The 23,245-nt window shown below is 46.0% G+C and overlaps 1 protein-coding gene across 3 annotated transcripts in view; it reads left to right on the top strand.

Annotated features, from left to right (window-relative positions):
* The window catches only part of PRICKLE2 (prickle planar cell polarity protein 2), a 184,245-nt gene extending 162,260 nt beyond the window's left edge, over positions 1 to 21,985 (top strand). For all 3 annotated transcript variants that reach the window (XM_048857849.2, XM_048857851.2, XM_048857850.1), the window contains one exon: positions 19,117 to 21,985. In XM_048857849.2, coding sequence (XP_048713806.2) covers positions 19,117 to 19,985 — 869 coding nt within the window. In that variant the 3' untranslated portion in view covers positions 19,986 to 21,985. The remainder of the gene's footprint in view (positions 1 to 19,116) is intronic.
* The last annotated feature ends 1,260 nt before the right edge of the window (positions 21,986 to 23,245 follow it).

Below are 23,245 nucleotides of genomic sequence, written 5' to 3'. Positions count from 1 at the left end.
ATGGTGCTTAGTGGTTTACTAGTCTTTCCTTTTTATATACACCACTCTTTCCCCTCCTGTCTTTTCATTGTATTGTAATAACTAGTCACAAAAACAGAGATGATGCTGGCTTCCCATGACTGTAAATGTATCCAAATGAAATATTCAGTATTCGCTTGGTCTGACTACATTTGCTTTTCATTCCTTGGCCCAGCAAAGCGTGTGTGTGGAATAAGCCTGTTGGGGCTTAGGAGATATAACACATTAGTCTGCAAACAGGCTTTATGTTTGATTCAGACCCCAGTGCAATGGAGTTTTTCTTTAGTCGACAGTAGTTTACGTTATCAGATGACCATGCTAATCTGGCACAGCTAACCGCCTTTCCTCAGGAGTCCCTAAAGCATGAAACCTCCTTGAAAAGAAAATACCAAGTATAGTTTGTTAGCCACAGATATTTACTTTGCTTTTTCTTTCCTCTCCTTCCCCCTATTCCCCTTCGCTTCTCCTCCCCCCGCCCCCCAGGGCTTTTTTCTTTTCGGCCAAGCTTTGTTTGGATTCAGCCATGTACAGTCCCCTCCCCCCTGAAAATCTGATCTACCTCTCATGCTTTCACCTCCTAACTAGCTGCCTAGAAACGGTTCAGAGTCCAGTTGCATGGGCTGGTATTGTTGTTCTTTGCAAGGTGCTGGCAGTATGCTTGGCACTGTGTGAACGGATGCGAGGCCCGGTCCAGCCCTTGAGAGCTCAGAGCATACCAACCCCGCTCAGGAAATGCAATAGGGACAAGTCTGTAGGTGTCTCTGAAGCCCCTTTGTAGCATCCGGCTTTAAGAGTGGAGAGGGGTTAGTGGAGACTGAGTGAATTTTAGAAGGGTTATGAATTTCCTCAGCCTGAAATGACAGGACTCTTTTGTTACTCCGGTGCCCCCAGGACAAGTTTATGGGTTCTGGTGTGTTTGTCTTGGAAGTGTGCCAGCACCCTACCTGGAGTTGAAATAATCTGTTTCCGGCCATATCCTCGCTCAACTTCCATAAATTAAGTTCAGAATAGGACATAAGAAGAAGGCGGTCTTCCCGCCCTATATACAGTTCCAAAAGGGAATCTGAAATTGGGGACAGAGAAGGCAAAATAAATCGCTTTCAGAAATCAGTGTAAGCATGAGTGTACGTGAAAGCAATCTGAGAGAGCCTCAGACCCACACCCTTCATACTCCCGATATGGAAACTTTGTTAGCATAAATAAACTTGAGCCGCACTGAGGTCTGTTGCTGGATTTGCAGCATGCAAGCAATGTACAGCTATTTAAATAATGATTTTGTAGTTTGGTGCTCACATGTAACAAGTTATCTGGGCACAGGTCAACAGGCAATTTTAAAAAAGGGTTTTAATTATTACGATGCAAAATATCTCTATATTTAATCTTAGGACATCCCTTTTTGAAGCATTATGGGGAGGTTTTCAATGGCACTCAACTCCCGGTTGTACCTTTGAAAATCTGCCCTTAAAATCAAACTGTCCTTCCAAACACTTGCTCTATTAATGTATATTAATTAATCTGTTCCTTCCGGCTTAGTTTTCTCTACTGGAGAAGTAGCTCAGAATGCTGAGGCTTGCGTTGAAGGTGTCAAACAAGTACTTATGAAATCCAGATGATGATCATAGTTTTCAATGGTAATTTGTATTACAATGGTGCCTAGAGACCCCGTCTGAGATCAGGGCTCCATTGTGCTAGGCACAGAACAAATAGAATAAGAGGCAATCCCGGCCCCAAATTGTTCACTATCTGAAGAGACAAGGCTGACTTGTCTTTTCCCTGGGAGAAGAAAGAAAGGATTATTATCCCCATTTAATAAATAGCCAACTCAGGCACAGAGAGTTTAAGTGACTTGCCCAAGGTCATGCAGGAGATGGGTAGCAGAGCTGGGAATTGAAGCCAGCTAGGCTATGTTCAGTAGAGTTGTGGAAGAGAAAACAAAGTACTTCACGTGCTACCTTGTTTAGCTGCCCTCTCCACTCAGATGCAGGGCTCCTTCCTCCCACCCACTCTTACCGCTGCTGTTGCTCAGCCCGTGACCCAATGTGCAGCTCAGACATGGTGTTTTGCTTTTCGTGATGGCTCGGCCTGGCTTTTGGAAAGCACTCAGTACAGACCCCCTGCAAAGGAAACGCCACAGTAAATATGTCACAAATCAGAAACAGCCTACGGTGCCTCTTGCTCCAGAGCATTCCTTGACACATCGCTAAACTGCAGGTCTCCTAAATGAAGCAAAGTAAACACACAGGGTCACTCTATCCATGCGATTTGCGACTCCCACCAAGAAAGCTCGAGTGCGTTTTTTTTGCAAAACGCTCCAGCGTTTCCCTTTGTACTAAAACACTGAAAAAGTCCCTTTAAAATTCTCTCTCCACACAGTTGCTCCACCTTGTAAAATACACTGTGTGGAGTGATTCATTCTGAATCTGTCCAATATTTTTATGACATCACTGAAAACATTTATTTTATATAGAGCTGAAGGGCAAACAGTCTCTGACCTGCACAGCACATGTTACAATCTGACTGACTCCATCCTGGCAGGAAATTCTGCTGTGATGTTTCTATTACAGCTCAGCCAGTAATTAGCTGGAGGTGCCAGGGAAAGCAGATAACAAACCAGGTGTGTGGCTAAAGTCCATTTTCTATGGGTAAAAAGCTACCTGTGTCTTCCACCTGTGAAAAGTTATTGTGACTGTTATATCTGCATTGCTGTCAATAGTACCTAGACACCCCAACTGAGATCTAGGTGCTGTACAAACACACAGGAAGAACCCCCCCTCCAAGAGTTATTGTCTAATTAAATGACAGACAAAGGTTAGAAAAACAAAGTAGCATTGTGCCCATTATACAGATGGAAAATGCAGGCACAGAGAGATTCAGCAAAGCACATGAGTAATCCCATTTAAGTCAACAGGGTCCTGACAAACTTTGAGGTACACACACACACGCGTAAGTGCTTTGCCCAAGAAGGCTCTTCTAAATAACTTGCCTGAGGTCACACAGGAATGTTGTGCCACGGGTGGGAATTGAACACAGATCTCCTGAGTCTCAGTCCAGTGCCTGGGATCAAGCGGATCTTCCTTTCCTCATGGTCCTACCTAGTAAATGGTTGCACCGGATGGACAATAAGCACTGGATAAGTGTGCCCCACTGGTGACTTTGTAAGCCGGACTTTACACCCATGAGAATGGCATGAAATCCTATGGGATTCTTTCTAAGCAGATTCTAGTTAAACCCTTTAGAGCCAATTCCTAATGGGATAGTTAAGTAACACTAATGTTAAGAGAAAACCTACTGACCACTCACCCTGAATGTCTAGACGTTCTCTGTCGTCACACCGTGTATACTAATATCTTGAGATTCAGCTAGACCACTGAATTTTCAGTGCTAGCCATAACTCTGCATATCCTTTCTGTTTGTGCATTTAAATTAGGTCCCTAGCGCTCTGTTTTCCCCTAGCTGGGCATGTCTAATCTCCATTAACAATTATGGGACGTAACCACACACACCAGCTAAGGAAAATAGACTCCTAATTTTAGGCAACTCATTTCCCTTTCATTTTTTAATTGTGATTTGTTTAAATGTTTCCTTGGCCTCAGTATCAATCGTAATCTATGAGACAATCTGAATTGCTATGGTGCCTTCATTGAGATTAGACTAATCTGTCTAAATGTATGAGAAACAGAATCGGACGTAGGGGCAGGAGAAGAAATACATTAGTTTTCCAATGCAGCCTGGAGCCAGCCTGGTCTCAGTGGAGCTCTATGAGAAAGTCAGAGAGCATCCTCCTACTGAGATCAGATGGGCAACTTTACAGAAGTCCCACTCCCAACAGAGGTTCATAAAAGAACCTAATTGGCAAGTCCAACATTTGGCCTCCAAAAGAGAGTGCCGCAACATTCTTAAATTCCCAGCTGTGCCATCTTTCTAGCCTCTTTGCTGGCTTTACTCTTGTGAACAGACAGGGTGCTGAAATATTAAAACATTTGTTCTTTCGAGTTCTTCAGAGAACTTCATGGAACTCTTCATTTTCAGGTTTCAGAGGAACAGCATTTTCAGTTATTTGTTGGCCAACAAGAATGGAGCCACTAGGGGGAGTATATCAGCATTTTAGCATTCTCACAGCTGCAATTCCAGTAAACTCAGCATTCCGAGTTGCTCTGCGATGGGTCACCCAGTTTAGAAGCTGAGATGTTAATAGATTTGCAGCTCACTCTTTGAAGGGCAGCTACTTTTCCCCTGCCTATCATATTCAGTTTCCTTTGGCCAGCCAACTTTGGGAATCTCCATTAAATGGAAGTTACCAACATCACAAAATTAGCAACAGTAGATTCTACCATTGTAAAAAGGTTTACACCAAAGCCTCTGTCTCATTCATTAAACTGGGAGGATGCTGGTGTTCTGGCGTTTGTGATCCTTATCTCATGAGAACGAGCTGATCCTGCCAGAGATTAAGCACAACCTGGAAGGCGTTCAGTCCCTTATTGAATTGATCTTGAGCCCAATAGTTGTCTTGTTGCTATTGTCATGTTAATTCCAATGGGTGTTTCATAACCTTGTCAAAGTTGATGCAAAGCGTTGCACATACTTAGCGACCAAATTATAAATAAAAGCTTCTCTCTGCTGATTCCAAACAATGGTTTTAGCAAAACACCAGTCGGTCTAAGAGCCCCCTTTAAGAAGTACTGGCAAGCAAAATTTCAATGTCAAATAACAGTCTCTTTGTTTGCAGACAACTTGGGGAGGTATCAGAGGTCAGGCCCACATTGAATGATGACACTGTTGGAGTGCTCAAAAGGAGAAACAAATTTTAACCAGAAAACCAGCTCAATGTAGGTTAACAACATAGAGTCAAATCCTGCCCTCATTTGACATAGGTGGAAATCTGGAGTAACTACTCTGAAGTCAGTGGGATTCCATGGGGTGTCAATCAGGGCAGAATTGGGTTTAACAGGTATAGGGCAGGTATCTACTGGAGTTATTTATATCACGAAACACCTAGAGACCCCAATTAGGTTCTTCTAAAAACTGACCAACCAGGTGTAAAAGGTAGTCTCTGCCCAAAAGAATTTCCAGTCTAAGGTTGCAGGCTGGTGGAAGAGACAGACAAATGGGCGTTAGCAGAGTAAAGACGGTGGCCGTAAAATGAACGCGGTATGCATAAAAGAAGGCTGCAGTGTCTAACAAAGACCCAGTTCTGGAATTAAAGTGGAAATTCCAGCTGAGCTTTATAGCAACTCAGACCGCCTGTAAACAGAGAGGGAGAGAATTACCATCTCTGCTCCCCTCAAGTATGTTCTGCAAACTATAGCTTCACGTGCAAAAAGGGAAGAGAGGGATGTGAGACCATCACAATAGAAGTTGTTTCATGCTGGCATTGAAGTTCAGGATCTTTTACGACGGAAAAACCTTTTTAAAAAGGTCATCTCCCTGTGCCAAGTCAGCCATATTTGGCAAGACTCGACCACTGTCATAGGAAGCTCAGAAAATAGTGTCTCACCCCAACTGAGCAGCTCTGTTCCCAGCCTTTCATGGCAGCGTCCAAGCCCATCTGCCTCCCTGCATCAGACAAAGAATCAGAAGCGAAGGGGTGGAGAGAGTCTGTCAGTGTACGGAGTGGGACGACAGTGGCAGTAAGACTGACCTGGCGGGCTCTTTGCCTTCAATCTGTTTCCCTTTCTTCCTCCAGGTGAGGAGTGGATTCAAAGCGGAAAGCCCTGCTTGCAGTTCAGACATACTTGCAATACCTGGGGGCCCAAACTAGCCTCTCCCTTTTCTTTGTTGCTGTAAAGGTAGATGAAAGATCGTGGGTGGGGGTTTCCAAAAACCCACTGAAGTCCCTGGAAGCTGGGGAGCTCAGAGTGGCCAGTGCTGAGCACTGCTGAAAATCCCACTCCTCATGTATTCTTTTCTCTTCCCCTCCCGTCCCCATTGAGGATGCGGATGTTCGTGACAGGGCGGTGGATGAAAAGACAGAGTGTTGTACCATCCAATACATAGCTAGTCAGCACACCGCTCCCAATTCTACTGAGCTGTCGCTGTCTTTTTCACTGGCAGGGAGACGTCTCTCAGCTCTTCAGCCATCCCCTTCCCTTCCAGCCCTGGAAAATGGAACATTTCTTTCAAGTCACTAGGGCAACAGTACTTAGCAGACTTGTTGCAACTTCAAAATATAGAGAGAGAGACCCTTGAATTTCCCAGGCAAACAGGCAAAGCCTGAGAGTCTCCTTTTGACAAGGACAATATCAAGGTGTATTAACTCTGATTAGTACACTCTGTGCGCTCTTTTGTTTTTCATTCCTTCATTCCCCTGGAAGTTTGGCCTGCAGTCTGTGCATATATTGAGATGCTCCTGCCTTGCGTAAGTATATGCTAGTTTGCTGTTGCTGGATCTCCGGTGGTAAACACTAGGCTGCTGGCATGGACTTTTATTTTAGACAAAGGCACGGAGGCATATGCTTTGCAAAACAAAACGAGACCTGAAATGGACCCTTGGAAACCCGTTTTGTGGCAAGAAAATAATTGTACATCAAATAGTTGTGCTTTCCTGACCCATCAGCCACCCTTCCAAACCCAGGGCGTTGTGTTCTACAAGATGGAATCCTGTTGGTTTTGTGGAGAGTCGTAAAATCCAACGTTAGCCACTTGGAGGGCTCTGCTGACGCTTTCTCTAATGTGTGGTGCTCCCTTGTTTGCTCACACGTTCTCAGCTGTTGCTTGCCCTGTAACAGTGTTCATCTTTCTCACCTGCAAATCAGTTGTTGGGAGAAAAACTGGAATTAGTCCCCAAAATGATGCATTGAAATGATACCAGCCCCTTCCTCATGCAAATCTAAGAGTTTTGACAGCTTTCTTTCCTATGGAAAACTCCTCCACTGCAAAGCAGGCAGACAAAAGGAGCAGCAGAAGGATTCTGCAAGAAGGGGGCTGTCTTTTCTGGCTGCAGGCAAAACAGAGGGAGGAATGGGGGGGGAGTCCTGATTGCAGAATGACTGGTGTAGAAACCTCCCCTGATTATCTCACTGAGTACCCCAAAGACTGAGGCTTCACTAATGAGGCATGGCGGATGAGGTGGTTAAATCAGGCACACTGCAGTAATCATTTCCAGTCAAGTCTCTCACCCAGATGATATTGGCATAGTGGCTGTTTTCAGTGCGCTGGGTGTCTGAGCTGTTTGTAACAAGAAACGTATCCTGAAATCGTTAGAAAATCTTCATGATTTACAGTGCACCAGGCTGCACAGCGAAGTGTCAGAATCGTGAATGGCTTGACAGGCACTTCGCTTGTCTCTGAATTACAAGGTTCCTTGCCTTTCTCTCCCAGGCTTGTTTACATTTAGCTTTTTCCAGTGGTTATATAACTGTTCCCTTTTATTTCTGCAAATCCCAGGGTCGAAGTGGAGTGAAGCTGTGCTATAAACAAGTCACTGACAGTACTGCTCCTCTTTCTCTTAAGTTCCTTTCAATTCCTGCGGTGGAATTTAAAATCAAGCCCATTTCATGGGCTGTGGATTCTTAGCAAAGTGCCTACCTAGCACTACAGAGGCAGCCAGAATCCAACAGCTTTGGGGGCACTTGGGGGAGGGAAGGTTAGAAGTGAAAGTGTTCGGTTCTGTTCTGCCTGTGTACGCTGCAGTTAAACAAAGCCAATTCAGGAGACGCTGATTTTGGAAACGTACACTCAGCTTTACACATTTAATACGCTTCAGACCTCAGTTATTATGCTACACAGAGGACTTGCTTTCCATTCCCTGTGGTGAGTGTAAGGAAATGGAGTGGCAGTGAATTGCTGTATTCACAAGTGGTATAATAAACTAATCAAGCATTATTGAAACCTCCTTTCTGCCCAGTTCAGCAAAGCATCAAGCATGCGCTTAAGACCAGTTGCTGTCAATGAGACAGCATGAGGGTGAGATTTAAGTTGCAGTTGGGCAAAAATGTTCACAGAGAAACCCAAAAACCATTGCAAAACCTACCTCGTGTCTTGTGCGTCATCACAAGGTTCACAAGTCTTTTAGGGGAACTTGAGCTTGGTCTAGAGTGACCTCCAGATGATGTGTGCATTCATCTAAAGTCTGGTTTTCCATGGCCCAGCATGGACACTGGTCATTGTTATTGGTTTTGACTGAAGCCCTGCCTACGTCCGAGACATTTGAACCCGTGTAACTGTGCATGGCTGTCCATCGTACCCGATAATGGTGTCGCGGCAGCTCATGTGTTTTCTTGTGGCTGTACAGCCAATCTGTGAGGAGCAAGGTCACGAACAGATGTGACATCGGAAGTTAAAGCCTCTCCTTGAAGACTTGACATGACACTTGGCTCTTTTTAAATTGTTTTGTGCATCTGTCTTTCTCCAAGTGTTTACAGCTTTTATCGCTAGTTGCTCTCCATTCAGGTCTGTCCTTGGCTGGGCCTTCGAAGTTACCAATATGCAGCATGAGCTGAGATTCTCCTTGAAGCATTTACGTTGCCCGCCCTTTCTGCGCTTTCAAGTGTAACTATGTCAGTGCAGTCACATCACTGCAAACCCTTAATGTAGATTCACTGCACTGACATCAAACGGGGTTTGTACAAAAGCAGCTTAATCTGATGTTACACAAGGATGCTGTTACAAGGCGTGAGCCTCATTTGATGTTTGTGCAGTGTAACTACATTAGGGGGAGTGTACTCCTGTAACCGTATAGTTGTTGACTGGAAATAGTGTTGCTTAAGATCAATTGCTGTCAATGAGACAGCAGGAGGGTAGGTAGATTTCTCAAATGTAGATGGGGTCAGTCAGTCGTGCTTTGAGGCTTTCGTGTTTGTTTGGAATTGGAAACTCAGAGGGTGTGCTGAGATATTTGCAGTCCCCCATAATTCTAGCCTTTAATGTCATGGTGTCTTGATGAGGCAGGTGCTTTCATTCAACAATTTGACATGAATCAGCAAAACAAGATGCTTGGCCTTTTGCACTGTGCCACACTCTGGTAGCACCAGGGAGCCATCTACCTTCAGCCAAGCCACACGGCAGTAGGCTTGGCAAGGCTATACAGTTGTTCCAGTTCCTCACATTGAGGCTTTGAAGCGTCATCAGGAGCTGGTGATTTAATCCCAATCAAAACGGACATTTCAGAAGGTCCTGCAGATGTGAGGGGAAATGGGAAACTATATTTGTACAATAAAAACGTCCTCAAGCCATGGGCTAGCGTAAGTTTTCTGCTCGCCTGGATAGTCTGGTGAAACAGATTCTCAAATTTCTTTAATAGAAAAATATCCTTTGCATGGCAGGGTCCCTCTCTCTTTCTTCCAGGGTAACATTTCACTTGATCAAATTATGAACTGTGTTCCCAGACAAAACACATCATTAAGCTGGAGCGAAGGGGGCTGTAAATAAATATCAGTAATTTAAGGGCATCACCCCGGATTTTGTAGTCGTAATTAAAAAACAAATGCCTGAAAAAAGAGAAAATGGAAAGTTAATGGTACATTCATCTATATTATGGAAACACAGCACTACTTAAATATTACCCTCATGTCTCCTCATTCCTACATGGAGGGTCAATACACATCTGAGACCATAATCACAACTAATATGAAACCCCACTACCGCTGGATACCTCGGCAACTGAGAACGTCTCAAACCCTGCAGACATGTGTATTACATTTGTTGCTGCTGACACCTTGAACCGAGGCCATTGTGGTTTATAAGGCAAAGCATAGACAGCCTAGCTGCAAAGTCACATTAGTTGTAAAAGCTCCAAGGCAACAGGGAGCCCAGTCCTTGTGCACAGTAATGAGTTAAAATGGGTGACACCTGGTTAGAACCCACTTACTGGCACTTGCTCGATCAAGCAGGAGATACGACACTTAAGCAGAGCCGTTATTACCATTCATTATTGTTAAAGTAAAGCCGTTATCCTGCAAAAAAGCCTTTTGCATGGGCCCAACTCCATGCACTGTGACTAATATCTTAGGAGATATCCCAATAAAGTACCTTTTGGCCCAAAGCACTTTACAAATGATATACATATGATGCCCTTCACTGCAGCTGCGCCTGGTGAGGTGGGTACCTTCAGCCAGCGTGCGGCGTGAGACTGGGTGCAAGAGAAGGATGGTACAGGACACCAGGGCAAATCCGTCGTCTTCCTGAATGCATGATGGATTTTCTAATGTTTGGCCAGAGCAATCAGGACATTTGAGCCAATATAAACCTAGCTTCTTGGAGACTTTTAGAAATCGTAGCCCTATTGAAATCAATGGCAAACTGACGTCAGTGGGGACAGCCCTGGTGTTTGGATCACTAAGTCATCTCCTGTAGCTCACCCTCAAAGTTCCACTTGCATTTTAGGTGCTTTAGACATTCCACAGCCTGTGGTTGTGAATAGCCTAGAACACACGTCCTTGCTTTGCTCACTTTCAGAGTCCACAGCGTTCCTGATATCTGCGTCAGTGCCATTGATTAATGAGCTAATTTTCTCCTCCAGCAATTTCAGACCAGTGAAACGTGCTCCTCGTTGCCAAGGTCAACAAGATTAAAACAAATTTGGAGTCTCTAGGCCAAGTTATTTTTTGACAGATTAGGAGGCAAAAGTTAGGGGAAATCTTCTAAAGTGAAGCCCACCTCTTTTTTTTTTTTGGACCCCCTCATATTCCACGGACACCCTTCTCCAGTTTGCTTCAAGCTTGGTAGGAAAAAAATTATGCTGGCATGAGATCGTCTTTGTGAAGTTTCAAGTGGATTTGGTTTAGTTTTTGCAAAGTTATTTCGAGTCAAGTTAAGCCAGATAATGAAAAGCTGGCTTCCCCCTTAGCTATGGCGGGCCGAACCTCACTCCACGGGTATGGTCAGAGTAGCTTTATGATGATATGCAGCTGCTGGACAGCTGACTTACTTCCTGTTTGCTTTGGAGTGTCTTCCCTCCGGGAACAGCGCTGGGGGCTTCTCAGAGTGTGTGCAGTAGCGTATCCTGCAGTTGTTCAGCAGTGATTACAGTAGATGTTCTCAGAACTAGGTTCAGGCTGTAACCAACAATTCCCCCACTCTTCTAAATCTTGATGTATGTTTAATAATGAGGCTCCATGGGTGAAGAGCCCCAAAATCCCATGGGCCTAAGAAGTGCTGCTTAAACCCCACTCTTGGATAACGCTGCATCACTTGCCCTGTATTCCGGAATCGTTTTCCTGTGTGACTTCCAGTTCTCAAGAAAAATAGCTCTGTGTGTGTGTGTTGTGAGCGGCGAAGAGTCTGGAAGGCACTGAGCACAATTAAAGATCTAGGCCCAGATCCACTGAAATTACTGGAAGTTGGGAGCCTAAATACCTTTGTGGATCTGAGCAGTACAGCCTAGATCTCAACTCTGTCACACCGTTTTACGTTAGTATATCTCCATTGATGTCAGTGAGGACACACTCACATAATGGTTACACACCCCGTGTAATGGAGTGGACACTCAGGCTCCTGTTTCCTCAACTGCACCTTATTCAGTGAACGCAATTTATATTAAAATGTACTAGGAATCCAATTGGGAGAGAGACAATTCTGGAGCGAGCAGGAGCCCCTGGTATAAACATGGCCCCTGGTACAAATCAGAGCAACCCAAAGGCTGCTCTAATTTACACCTGGCTGCCCATGGCCCCAAGGCATTGCTCTGGCAGCTGGAATTAGCCAGACTGCAGAGGCACTCCTGACACACCCTCTTTTCCCAGCCATCTCCCCAGTGCCCATCTGCTGCGATGGGGCACGGCTTAGAACTACATCAGCTCAACAGTAGCTGAGGGTTCCCTATATGCTGAGGAACTGGTTAAAGTGGCACCTTGCACCTCTGGGGCCTGTAGCGGTTACTAGGCATATAACTATCCCAGTACTGGGCCCTGTTAGAACCTGCCACTTTCAAACTGAGCTCAAAGGTACGTTGAGGCAATGTGGATAAACGTCACGTATAAACCAAAAGCTTCCACAGCCACCTTGTTAACCATGAGTTGACTGCAATACAAATGACCAACGGTAATGTCAAAAGGCTTCAAATCACGCAGTAGTTCTGTTGCACAATGGGTTGAGCCAGGGGATCTGCTGTTAACTACTACTGTAGCTGTGGTTAACCATTTGTGACTGTGTCTCACACACACACACACATATACACACACACACATTGTCTCAGGGCCAGATTTCCATAGGGATTAGGCACCTAAAGATGTAGATGTAGGCACTTTTCTGCATCATTAGATGCCTAAATAGCTTATCTGCTTAACGTCCCATTGAGTTTCCTTTCGCATTTCTCTAGAGCCTTTATTGGAGAACCTCAAAGCACCTTAAAGGCCAACTCCAACCTGCCCCTTCCGCGCCCCCCGCCTTCCTCGGTCATAGAGGTTCCTACGGTAGCAGTGCTGTTCGGGAGCAAAGATCATGAAGCAGATGCACAGTGTGTACAAGACATGTCACTTGTCCCAAACTTTTCCTGTGAGGAGATGGGAGGGAGAAAGCATGGGAGAAATTTAGTTGCAGGAGTTCTGGGGGTCTTTAGCTTTTGAAAATTGGTCCTATTTTTAACTGTGTAATTTATATAGAAAGTCTTATATAGGCCCAGTGTATTGGTGAGTCCATCAGAGAGGAGAGGGCCTTTCTCTTTGGCAGACGTTTAACTTTTGCTTGAGAACTTTTCTTCCTCCTCCTGGTGCTCCGTCTGCCCCTTTCTGCAGTTCCTATGGCGACGTGCCTCTTTCCATCAACAGGCAAGCATTGCGTGGCCATCGCGTGTTCTGTTGTCAGGTAACCTTTGGCCATGTTTACCCTCTGCAGTTCTGTTTGTTTTCACTCTTACAGCTGTTGTTACCTGCAGTGACATTCTTGGCTTGAAGTTCCATGGATTGATGGGTTGCCAGTATACAAGAGTAGGACCGCGTGGCAGCCAACCAGAAAGCCGCATGCCATTTATTTTCCTTCTGACCCAATTGTACAATGTGGAAACATGTTGCCATCCTCAAGACATGGCCTCCTTGAAGATGTAGCCCCACCCAGCTCAATCTCTAGCCAAGTTTTTAAAGGAGGTCTGTGTGGACATTCAATTTATGTCAGTCACTGGCAATCTTATCACACCTCTGATGCTTGTGGCGACTCCGTGATCATCAAACACAAATTTCAACCTAATCATCAATGCCCTAATGACCCGCCCTCTCCTCCTTTGGACATCTTTGAAAAGGGTAACAGCGCTAAGGGCACATAGCATAACGTAACTGTCTATATGTTGTACTCCCTTCCACAAACCTGTCTGTCTGACTGTCTTCAGGTTGTGAACGCCCTGGGGATGGGATTGTGCCTCTTCTGTTTGGAAAGTGCCTAGCACAATGTTTCTCAAATGTGGCCACCATGGCCGCATGTGGCCTCCAGGGGCTCTTCTTGCCGTCACAGCCTCCTGGGCAGTGACTGGGGGCCAAAGCAGTGGCCCCCTCTCCTGGGGCTGCCAGCAGGGATTGGGCCCTGTCCCTGTCTGGAGCCAGTGGGGGCAGGTTTGCATAATTTTTGGTGGTGCCCAGAAGGGGTCCAAGTCCCCCCCACCTCTCCCCCATACCTGCCTTGTAAACTGATATATGTTTTTTAAAATAATGTAAAAATGGACTGGAAAGAGTAAGCATTTAACAGTTTCCCTATATTGCACAATATCACTGTTGTAAGAAAAATATATTTAACTAAGCATATCAACTTTATTAATACTCTTTTGAATATGGAAACAACCAAGCACTCTTGGATCAATCACCCCCAAAAGCAAAAAGCTCTGTGTAATTCGCTATTGGACTCCAAGCACGTAAATCTTGACAGCCAGGACTGGTGAAAGCTCCTTTTCTGATCTTTTAGATTTCCCACATCTTTCTTCTGTCTAAGGTTACAGGCTGGGTGTCGGACTCAGGCCGTCACTTGATGAATTATCCTTTTGTTCTTTTTCCTCTGGGTAACTTTATTAAGAATTTATCCATTGTTGATGATATTACACAAAATCAATGGGGTGGGACCAAGGGGTTTGAAGTGTGGGAGGAGGCTCAGGGTAGGGCAGAGGGTTGGGGTGCAGGGGTCAGGGCTGTGGGGTGGGGCTGGGAATGAGGCATTCACAGTGCAGGAGGGGGCTCAGGGCTGGGGCAGCCAGTTGGGGTGCGGGGGGGGGAGGCTCTTGCTGGGGGGTGCGGGCTCTGGGTGAGGCTGGGGATGAGGGGGTTGGGCAGAGGGTTGGAGTGCGGGGGGGATGAGGGCTCTGGCTGGGCGTGAGGGCTCTGGCGTGGGGCTGGGGATGAGGGGTTTGGAGTGTGGGAGGAGGCGCAGGGTAGGGCAGAGGGTTGGGGGGCAGGGGTGAGGGCTGCGGGGTGGGGCCAGGGATATGGAGTTTGGGGTGTGGGAGGGGCTCGGGCAGAGGGTTGGGGGTGAGGGCTGTGGGTTGGGGCTGGGGATGAGAGGTTCACGGTGCAGGAGGGGGCTCAGGGCTGCGGCAGAGGGTTGGGGTGAGGGCTCTGGCTGGGGGTGTGGGCTCTAGGGTGGGGGTGGGGATGAGGGGTAAGATTCCTTTCCTCTCCCAGGCTGGAGAGCAGGCAGAACTGGATTACTGGCATGGCTGTGCAGAGCATTACGACTGGGGATGTACACTGATTTAACTGGATTTGTTGTTTTAACTCTTATACAAATATTTCAGCCTAGTAACCAAGATGAAAGGAATCTAAAAGGGTAAATCTTCATTAATGTGCATAGGGAGGTAAAGACGGAACTCTATTATTGGGGACACGGCCACCCGGAAAGCCAGATATTGTAAACAGGTATTTCTCTACCTATTTATGACTCTTCACGGTCTGCGCATCTCTTATCTTGGACAATGAAAATCAATCAAGGTGCTTCCAAGTTCTCAGTGCTGTAACACTCGGGTTGCGAACACGTGATGGAAATTTGTCCTTGCTGTAAAACCAGTGTTTTCAATGGAATTTAAAAGCATAACAGGGGGAACGTTTTTCTGTGGGTCTTAAGGGTTTGTTTTTATAAAGCTCTTTTTTTAGATAAAGTGGAGCTGTCCCCTTACTAAGGGCTTGTCCACACTGGGGATTCACACTGAGATAAACTGTACCTGCACAAGTCATGGTTAACTGGGCATGGATTGTCTACACTAGGGGCTTGCACAATTGCAGCTACGTTGGTGTAAAATCACCCAGTGCAGACAAGGCCTGCAAACCAGACAGTCTAGTACCCACAGCAATGCACCCCTAAGAACCATTTATAAAGGACAAAGGAAAGAAATGCCAACTCCTAAGCAAAGACTGAGGCTGGAGATGAGGAGTTCACAGTGCAGGAGGGGGCTCAGGGCTGGAGCAGAGAGTTGGGGTCGGGGGTGGTGGTGGTGGTGAGGACAATGGCTGGGGGTGCGGACTCTGGGGTGGGGCTGGGCCGGGGATGAGGAGTTCAAACTTTTGGGTGCAGAAGGCTGGCTCCCCAGGGCTGGGGCCAGAGAGGACTCCCCACAGCCCTCTCACTTCCAGCAGGAGCGAGATCTGCGGGAGCTCGTCTCCTCCCCCTCCCCACCGGCACGACACTCACCCACGCCACAGGCTACCCCTCAGGAGGTCCAGACAGGATAAGCCCCCTAGGAGTTGCCTGCCAGGGCGGGGGAGGCTGACATGCCACTGCACCTCCTCCCTGCCTCCAGCACTGTTCCCTTCTCAGGGAGCAGACGCCTGGTCCCCAGGGTATGGGGGAGGCGTGCGGGGGCAGCAGGTGGGGAACATTAGTGGAGCTAGGTGCCCGGGGCCCTAAATTTGCTGAAACATGGGCCCATACAACTCACCACCCTTGTCTGGAGCCACAAATGCCAGAGGAGCAGGCAGCCGATGTGAGTTCCCCACCTTCCCAGGGGTGGCCATGGGGCTTGGGCTTCCAGCTTCCTCCCTAGGGTGGCGGGCGGCAGGCTCTGGCTGTGGGACTCCATCCCCCAGCTGCAGGGCTTCAAGCTCCAGCTACGGGCTCACCAATCCCCCATTGCCTCCGGACCCCGCCAATTCCCTCGGCCCTACATCGCCCCGGCCTCCGGTGCCTTCCCACCCACTCTATCCAGGGCTTAATTTGTCACCCAGTTTGTGCTGGGGCTGCGTAAGTCTGCCGTAGAAAAGCGATATTTCTGTGTTTGTTAATATCACTTTTCACTGCCTCCCAGCTAGCTAGTAAATCTGCTGTGAAAAGTGAAGATTAACAAACATACAAATATCAGTTTTCACAGCAGCAGACTTACTAGCTAGCAACTCTTTAAAAAAGGAATCTAAAAAGCAAAGGAAATAACAAAAAAGACATGACCTTGCAAAGCACCTTATTTTGTTTCCATTCTGTTTAGGTCCAGTAAAGAAAAGGGACAATTGTACATTATTTTTTTTTATTGAGTCAGCACAAACCCCTACTTAAATAAATGACAGTGATTTGAACGTGGATATGTGCATATTTGTTTTTAAGGTTAAGTATTTTAGGAAAAATTATCAGAGCGGCCACCAGCAAGAGTTGGTGGCCGCACTCTGAGGCCACCAAAAAATTTCTTGTGAGAACCCCTGGCCTAGCGCATCATGGGCACTACCTGAAATAAATGATCATCTCTTTAGAATTTCGTATCTCGAACATGAGAAGAGCCCAGTGTGACATGCATTTCCTTTGCACATGTCTTGATTGGTGGGATTAAGGATCCTAAGTTATCTCCTGGATAATTTAAAACCATTGTTCAGCTGTAGATCTACTTCCATATTGTATGTAACTCTCCCTGGACAGTAATTTTTATTATTACTGATGATGAATTAAAGGAAGCGGAGTGTTTTTAACAGAACCTCATGGTTGGAGCATGGGACTGCAAGGCAAGAGATGTGGGTTCTAATATCTGATCTGGGAAGGCTTGCTGTGTATGTAAGGAAAATTATTTGCTCTCTTTCCCTGTGTCTGGTTCACAGGATATTGAGGCTCAATCCATTGCTGCTGTGGAAATACACAGAGGTATTTGAAACTGTAAATGCAAAGTGGTGCTGCTGTTCCTTATTAGTAAAAGCCAGTTATTCCTCATTTGAAGCTTCACGTCTGTGACATCCCCAAACTGATTGCTTGAGAAGGGACTGGTGTGACAGAGTGGGGAACAAGGAGGAGGGGAAGATAACTGCTCAAGCAGCAAAGATCCATTTGCCAGGAAAATATCAATAGTGATGACAGAGGCGGGGGAGATGAGGAAAGGAAAAATGAAAGTGGCATCGAGCATAAGGCAGGACTGTTTCTAAACAGACATTATGGGCGGGATTTTCAAAAGTGTGCAGGGTTGCCCTCAATCTGCCCCCATTAAAGTCAGTGTGGCCAACCCCAAATGTTCCAAAATCATGAGTCTCATACCCCCCAATCATGAGATTGGCTTAAAAAATAAAAATGCACCATTGGTTTATTTGACTTCTGGGGTTTGAGTCTTTAGGAGTCACATTTTTTAGCTTTTCTCTATAACCATTAGGTCTAGAAATATACTTTGTTTAAAATGAAAGCTGAGATTCTCACATAATAACATGACTCCAGGAGTTGGGGCTGGAAGAAAAACACGAGAGATCGTCAGACTCATGATAAGAGTTGGCAACGTTGCAATGGTAACACTCCCATTGGCTTCAGTGGGATAGGATAAGCCAAAACTGAGCGCATTTGATAATCCTGGTCAATCTTTGAAGTTTTCTGTCAAGTAACAGCTGCTTTTCAGGGACCAAATTATGCAGAAAGTCCAGAGTAACATCCTGATTTTGACCAAAGTGCTCTAGATTTAAACCATGGTTACTGAGAGCAGAATTTGGCCTTAATAAAATGAAGTTTGCCAGAAAATGGCTTCTGCCAAAGAAGTCAGGCTGCGGATTAATCAATGGAAAGTTTTATTAAGTAAAACAGAGCAATTTATTTGTGATTTTTTTCAACCAATTTACAGAGTCAGAATGTTTCAGCGATGGCATAAGGGGCATGCATCATGCTAATGGTGCAGAGATCTTACCAATTAGTTTGCGCAGAAAGGTTATCAAAAAATGCCAAAGTCACCCTTCGCCCTGGGATTTGGGCTAAACTAGACTGCAACTGAAATCACTTTTGAAACGTGGCATCTAGAGAATGCAACATGAGCCTTGGGCACAGCCAGTTGCCAGGCCAGTGGGCGGATAGTCTGAGCCTCTCAGGCTGGGAGAGCAGAACTGGGAGGAACAGTGAAGGGCGTGGGTTGTATTCTAGTTCCCGTTCCCAAGGGGATGTTGAGCTAACCTGTGCTCTTGTAACAAGCCCTCTACTGCTGCTAAGAGCCACTGACTTCCCACCCAGTTGCCATTCTGTACGTCTCGCTGCTAATATTAGCTTGCTCCCCCATCCTACAAGAGGAGGCTCTGGGACAGAGAATCAGCACAAGGATCCCTGATCATTCCCCCAAAATGAGGCAGTTCCCCAGGGAGGCTAGGGCCAGTCTGCACTGGTAAACCCCGCTCCTGTGTAGCACTCCGACTCCCCTTGTGGTCCTTCTGGGGCAGCTTTGCAGAATCCCAGCACTGTCTCGGGGAGCTCCATGGCCCTAGAGGAAAGGTGACGTGTCTGCCTGGTTCCCTATACCTCTCCACCACAGCCTGGCCAGGCCCTAGGTCTGCCATTAGCCTGGCTCCCTATACCTCTCCACCACAGCCTGGCCAGGCCCTAGGCCTGCCATTAGCCTGGCTCCCTATACCTCTCCACCACAGCCTGGCCAGGCCCTAGGCCTGCCATTAGCCTGGCTCCCTATACCTCTCCACCACAGCCTGGCCAGGCCCTAGGCCTGCCATTAGCCTGGCTCCCTATACCTCTCCACCACAGCCTGGCCAGGCCCCAGGCCTCCAAAGTGGGCAGGTATACGGTGCCATGGAAGCAACTGTTTCCTCTTTCCCATCCCATTTGTGGGGGACACTGTGCACCACTGTAGTGAACTGGCTCATGTCTGTTTGCACCAGTGCCCTCTCCTGGGTGACGGAATTGCTCCTCTTTGGGTCACATAGACCATACAGTGCTCGGTTTTGCCAAGCAAAGTGCAGCTCCTCGCATTGTGCAGTTGCAATGGAAGATTCTCATGTTAACGGCCTTTTTTCTCCTCCTCCCCACCAGGACTCTCTGCGGACTGTGGCGCCAAACGCCAGGAGCATCTCTCTAGATTCTCAATGCCTGATCTGAGCAAAGATTCTGGAATGAATGTCTCAGAGAAGCTGAGTAACATGGGGACGCTGAATTCCTCTGTGCAGTTTAGAAGTGCCGAGTCAGTCCGTAGCCTCTTGTCTGTGCAACAGTACCAAGATATGGAGCCGAACTTGCGCGACCTTGCCAATCCCGTCAGTTACAGAGAGATGCCATCGCATGGAAGGATGCATCAGAGTTTTGAGTATGACAGCGGGATTCCAGGGAACAAAATTCCTGGACAGGATAGTGCTAGGCTTCCCCCTATGAGCGAGCGCACCCGCAGACGAACTAATCTCCGGGATGACGATCGGCGTTACCGCCCGCACAGACCCCGGCGGTCCAGACGCTCCCGCTCAGATAACGCCCTCCATCTGGCCAGCGAACAGTGCTGTCGATTGAAAGAGAGGCCCTCGCTGCGAGCCAGAGAGGACTATGACCAATTCATGCATCAGAGAAGCTGCAGAGAGACGATGGAACAGGGCCCCCGCAGAGACCTGTATGGTCAGTGTCCAAGGACTGTGTCGGATCTTGCTTTGCAGAACCATCTGGGGGAGAGATGGGGCCCCTATTTTGCCGAATATGACTGGTGTTCTACCTGTTCCTCCTCTTCAGAGTCTGACAATGAAGGCTATTTCCTTGGGGAGCCAATTCCGCAACCGGCCCATCTCCGATACGTCACCAGCGAGGAGCTCCTGCACAAATATGGATCGTATGGCATGCCCAAGTCTTCCACATTGGGTGGCAGAGGACAGTTGCACAGCCGAAAAAGACAAAAGAGCAAAAACTGTATCATATCGTAACAGTGTCACTGCCTGGGCACTTTCTGAGAATGTAAATTAACTCATAACCTTGCACTGTTTTAGATCTTATATGCGCTTTTTATTGTAACAAAAAGCCCTGAAGACTGGGGATTTGTAAGAAGGTTGTAGATTGGCTTCTATAAGTAGTCATAAATCATTGGCACGGTGAATATATTTTGCACATTTTACTTTGGAAAAAAACAATTCACTTTAGCCTGGAGTATTTACCTAGTATTGTCCCTCTTTTTCCTAAATACTTCTACTCCTTTAAGTCCAGTTTGTCCGTATGGTTTAGTTACCCCTGTTCACTATAATCAATAGCTCGTGTTCTCCTAATGCGCTTTGGTTTTCATTACCCATTTTGGTAAGTAATTTGTCTCTCAGTCAGTGCTGGAGTCTAAGTTATTTCCATGATTGTTGTAAATGCAATGTAAATGAGAGTTTGGAGAAAATATTTTTGTATTTTGTAATATCAGAGGAATTTCTATATCTTAGGAGTCACTGGGAAACGGCATGCACATTCATTATTGTTTTCAGCCAGAGCTAAACAAATGGTACTTCAGAATTCCTTCTCATTTTGCCATCAAATGTATTAAGTATATCAGTGAAATCTTGGGGGTGGGGCAGGATTAAGTCTTTTCATTCCTGGGAAATCAAAAGAACATTTTATGCTTTGTTCAATCTTAAAGAGGTCTAGATGGCGTTTTGGAGTCTGCTCACACCTTCGATTTTCAGTTACTCTTATCAGTGACATACAGGAGTCTTTACAATTGCAAAAGTGACTTTTTTGTCAAATAGAATAGAACCAACTACCAAATGTCTGCAAAGTTTTAACAACCAAAGTTGGGGAAGGAATTTTCCATCTCTGTAGAGAATGCTGATGTTACTAAATTTTGAACTATTATTTGGAGTAAATAAAAGTGTAAATGGTGCAATTGTGTGATGTCAGCATGACGTCGTTTTGAGTATAGAATTGTCTTATGGTGCTCTAGTTTCCTGGATTATGTTAACTGCTGTTCATTACCAAAAGGAATCTTCAACACTGCCTACTACATAGATCATTATAAAATGAATACAAACTAATCACATTGGGCTTCATTCCATCTTGGAGCTATGCCCTGCCAAGTTCCCTTGGAGGTCAATAGGAGTTTGGCATGCGTAGTCCAAGGGTGGGACTGAGCCCATTATTTGGAGCTAGAATCAATCTACAAAAGCATCAACATGGTAGAGTGTTATATAAATAGGACTCAAATGTATTGTGCTGTGGTGGATGTGAGTTTTTCTCTGTATGCTTTAAACCATTTGGGTCCTGACATCAAGGTGTGTCCCCTCCTGTGCCCACATGGGACAGTGCAGAGGGCAGATTTTCTGTAGGGTTGTGATATGGGTGCAGTTTCTTTCACATGTTCCCAGCCAGGGTGTTGCCAGGTCACGACAGCTTTTGTACTATACTGTGGAGGGTTTGGGGGCTCAACCAGTCGCCCATTGGGGTTGATGGTAAAATTCCCATTGATGTCAGTGGCAGAAGGAGCCGAGGTACAAAGGCATTTAGGTGCCTAAAGATGCAGCAAAGTGGCTCGTGGGATTTTCAAATGCTCCTAAGCAGGTCAGACACCACTGAAAGTCAATGGGAGTTAGGCACCTAGTGGGGTTTACAAAAGCACGTGTCTGCATAGTTAGGCACCGAAAGACCTCTATGCTCCTGACCCATTCCTGCAGTTAGAGCCACAAAGGCAGATTCCATTGCAGGATTGGGACCAAACGTAACGTGTTTTGTAACTGGGAACAAACTATTGCCTGTCAAAAGCAGCGAATGCGGGAAATCTTGAAGATGGAGGTCTCCATACCACAGACTATTGCTAGGAAATTTTTGTTGTTTGTAAGGAGAATGTGATGATGATTATTTTTAAAAAAAAAAAGAGAGACACGACTAAGTATTAAAACAACAAATGTTTTTCCAGTTGGAATAAATGGAAATATTGATCCAAAGGGGAAAAAGACCAATGTGTGTGTGTGTGTGGTTTTTTTAAAGAATGTCTATTACTTGTGAAGTTATGAGTCATCGTTTTCATTTATTTTCAGTCTGTTCTATTATTAAAGCACAAAAACTAACTAAATCCCCTAGATCAGTGTTTCTCAACTTTTTTGATACCAGGGACCTGCTTGCTGCCTTCCTAAACTCTGTCAGGGAGATCTCAGGAACCGGCTCCGGTCCACAGACCAGTCATTGAGAAACACTGCCTTATATGATTTGATTTTGATGGTTTATTGAGAAATCAGCATAGTCCACATATAGGAGCTCCTTGGCAATCGGCTGTGTTAATGTGACTCTGATTCACATTTTACACATGTATGGCCATTTCCTCAACTGATGAAAATTGGCATAGCTCTCTTGGAATCTAGAGTGACACCAGTTTTCATCAGGTGAGGCTCTGACCTGTAATTTATAAATCATTTTTCTTACTAAGAATCCCAGCTTTTTAGATGGTATCCAAAAGAGTTCTGGTAAGTAGGGTCAGTTTACTTCTCTCAATGACAAATATGACATTAATCGCAGGGTACTTTATATAATTTTGCGTCTCAAAAATACAGTTTCACTCATTGTCACTGATTAAAAAACACAATTAATCTCTTAGGTCCGCACACTGTCTTTCAGATCTAAGTGCTTCACATAACTGAACCTCCTGAGAATTAACTCTCACTTGTATAGTCAATTCATAAATTTCTTGGCCAACATTTACAAGGTTACTGCCCTCTATGGCTTCACATTACCAACATTAAAATGGGAAGAAAAGTCTTCTGATAAAATCAGTGGCTATAATGTTACATTTGCCAGTTACCTAAACAGGAGGTCAAGGCTTATCACCAATCAGAGATGATTGCTACAATATAATCCCTCTCTAAGGCCCCAATCCCCCAGGCTGTTCTAGGTATGGGCCACTGACATGGAATGGCTTTGCAGAAGATAAGAATCTTAATGAATGAAGTCAGAAAAGAACTAGGGCCATTCCATAGGTGCTGAAAATATGGCCCACGTTGCAATGCCATGCTAAAAAGAAAGGATTGTTGTGTCTGGGCATGCTCATTCAAGCCAGCCCCTCTCTTCCTGCTGCCAGGCCACAATCCCTACCAGGCTGCTGTTGGCCTCTTCCTCCTCCACACTATTGCTGCCTGCTGCCTGGGGAAGTGAAAGCGGGATCCAGGCAGCAGCAGCCCTGCAGAGGAAGCAGCCAGCGCTACCAAGCATGCCAGGCCACAGC

This window comes from Caretta caretta, chromosome 7, assembly GCF_965140235.1.
Source record: "Caretta caretta isolate rCarCar2 chromosome 7, rCarCar1.hap1, whole genome shotgun sequence".
In the NCBI taxonomy this organism is placed as follows: Eukaryota; Metazoa; Chordata; order Testudines; family Cheloniidae; genus Caretta; species Caretta caretta.
This window is presented reverse-complemented; position numbering and strand designations above follow the sequence as displayed.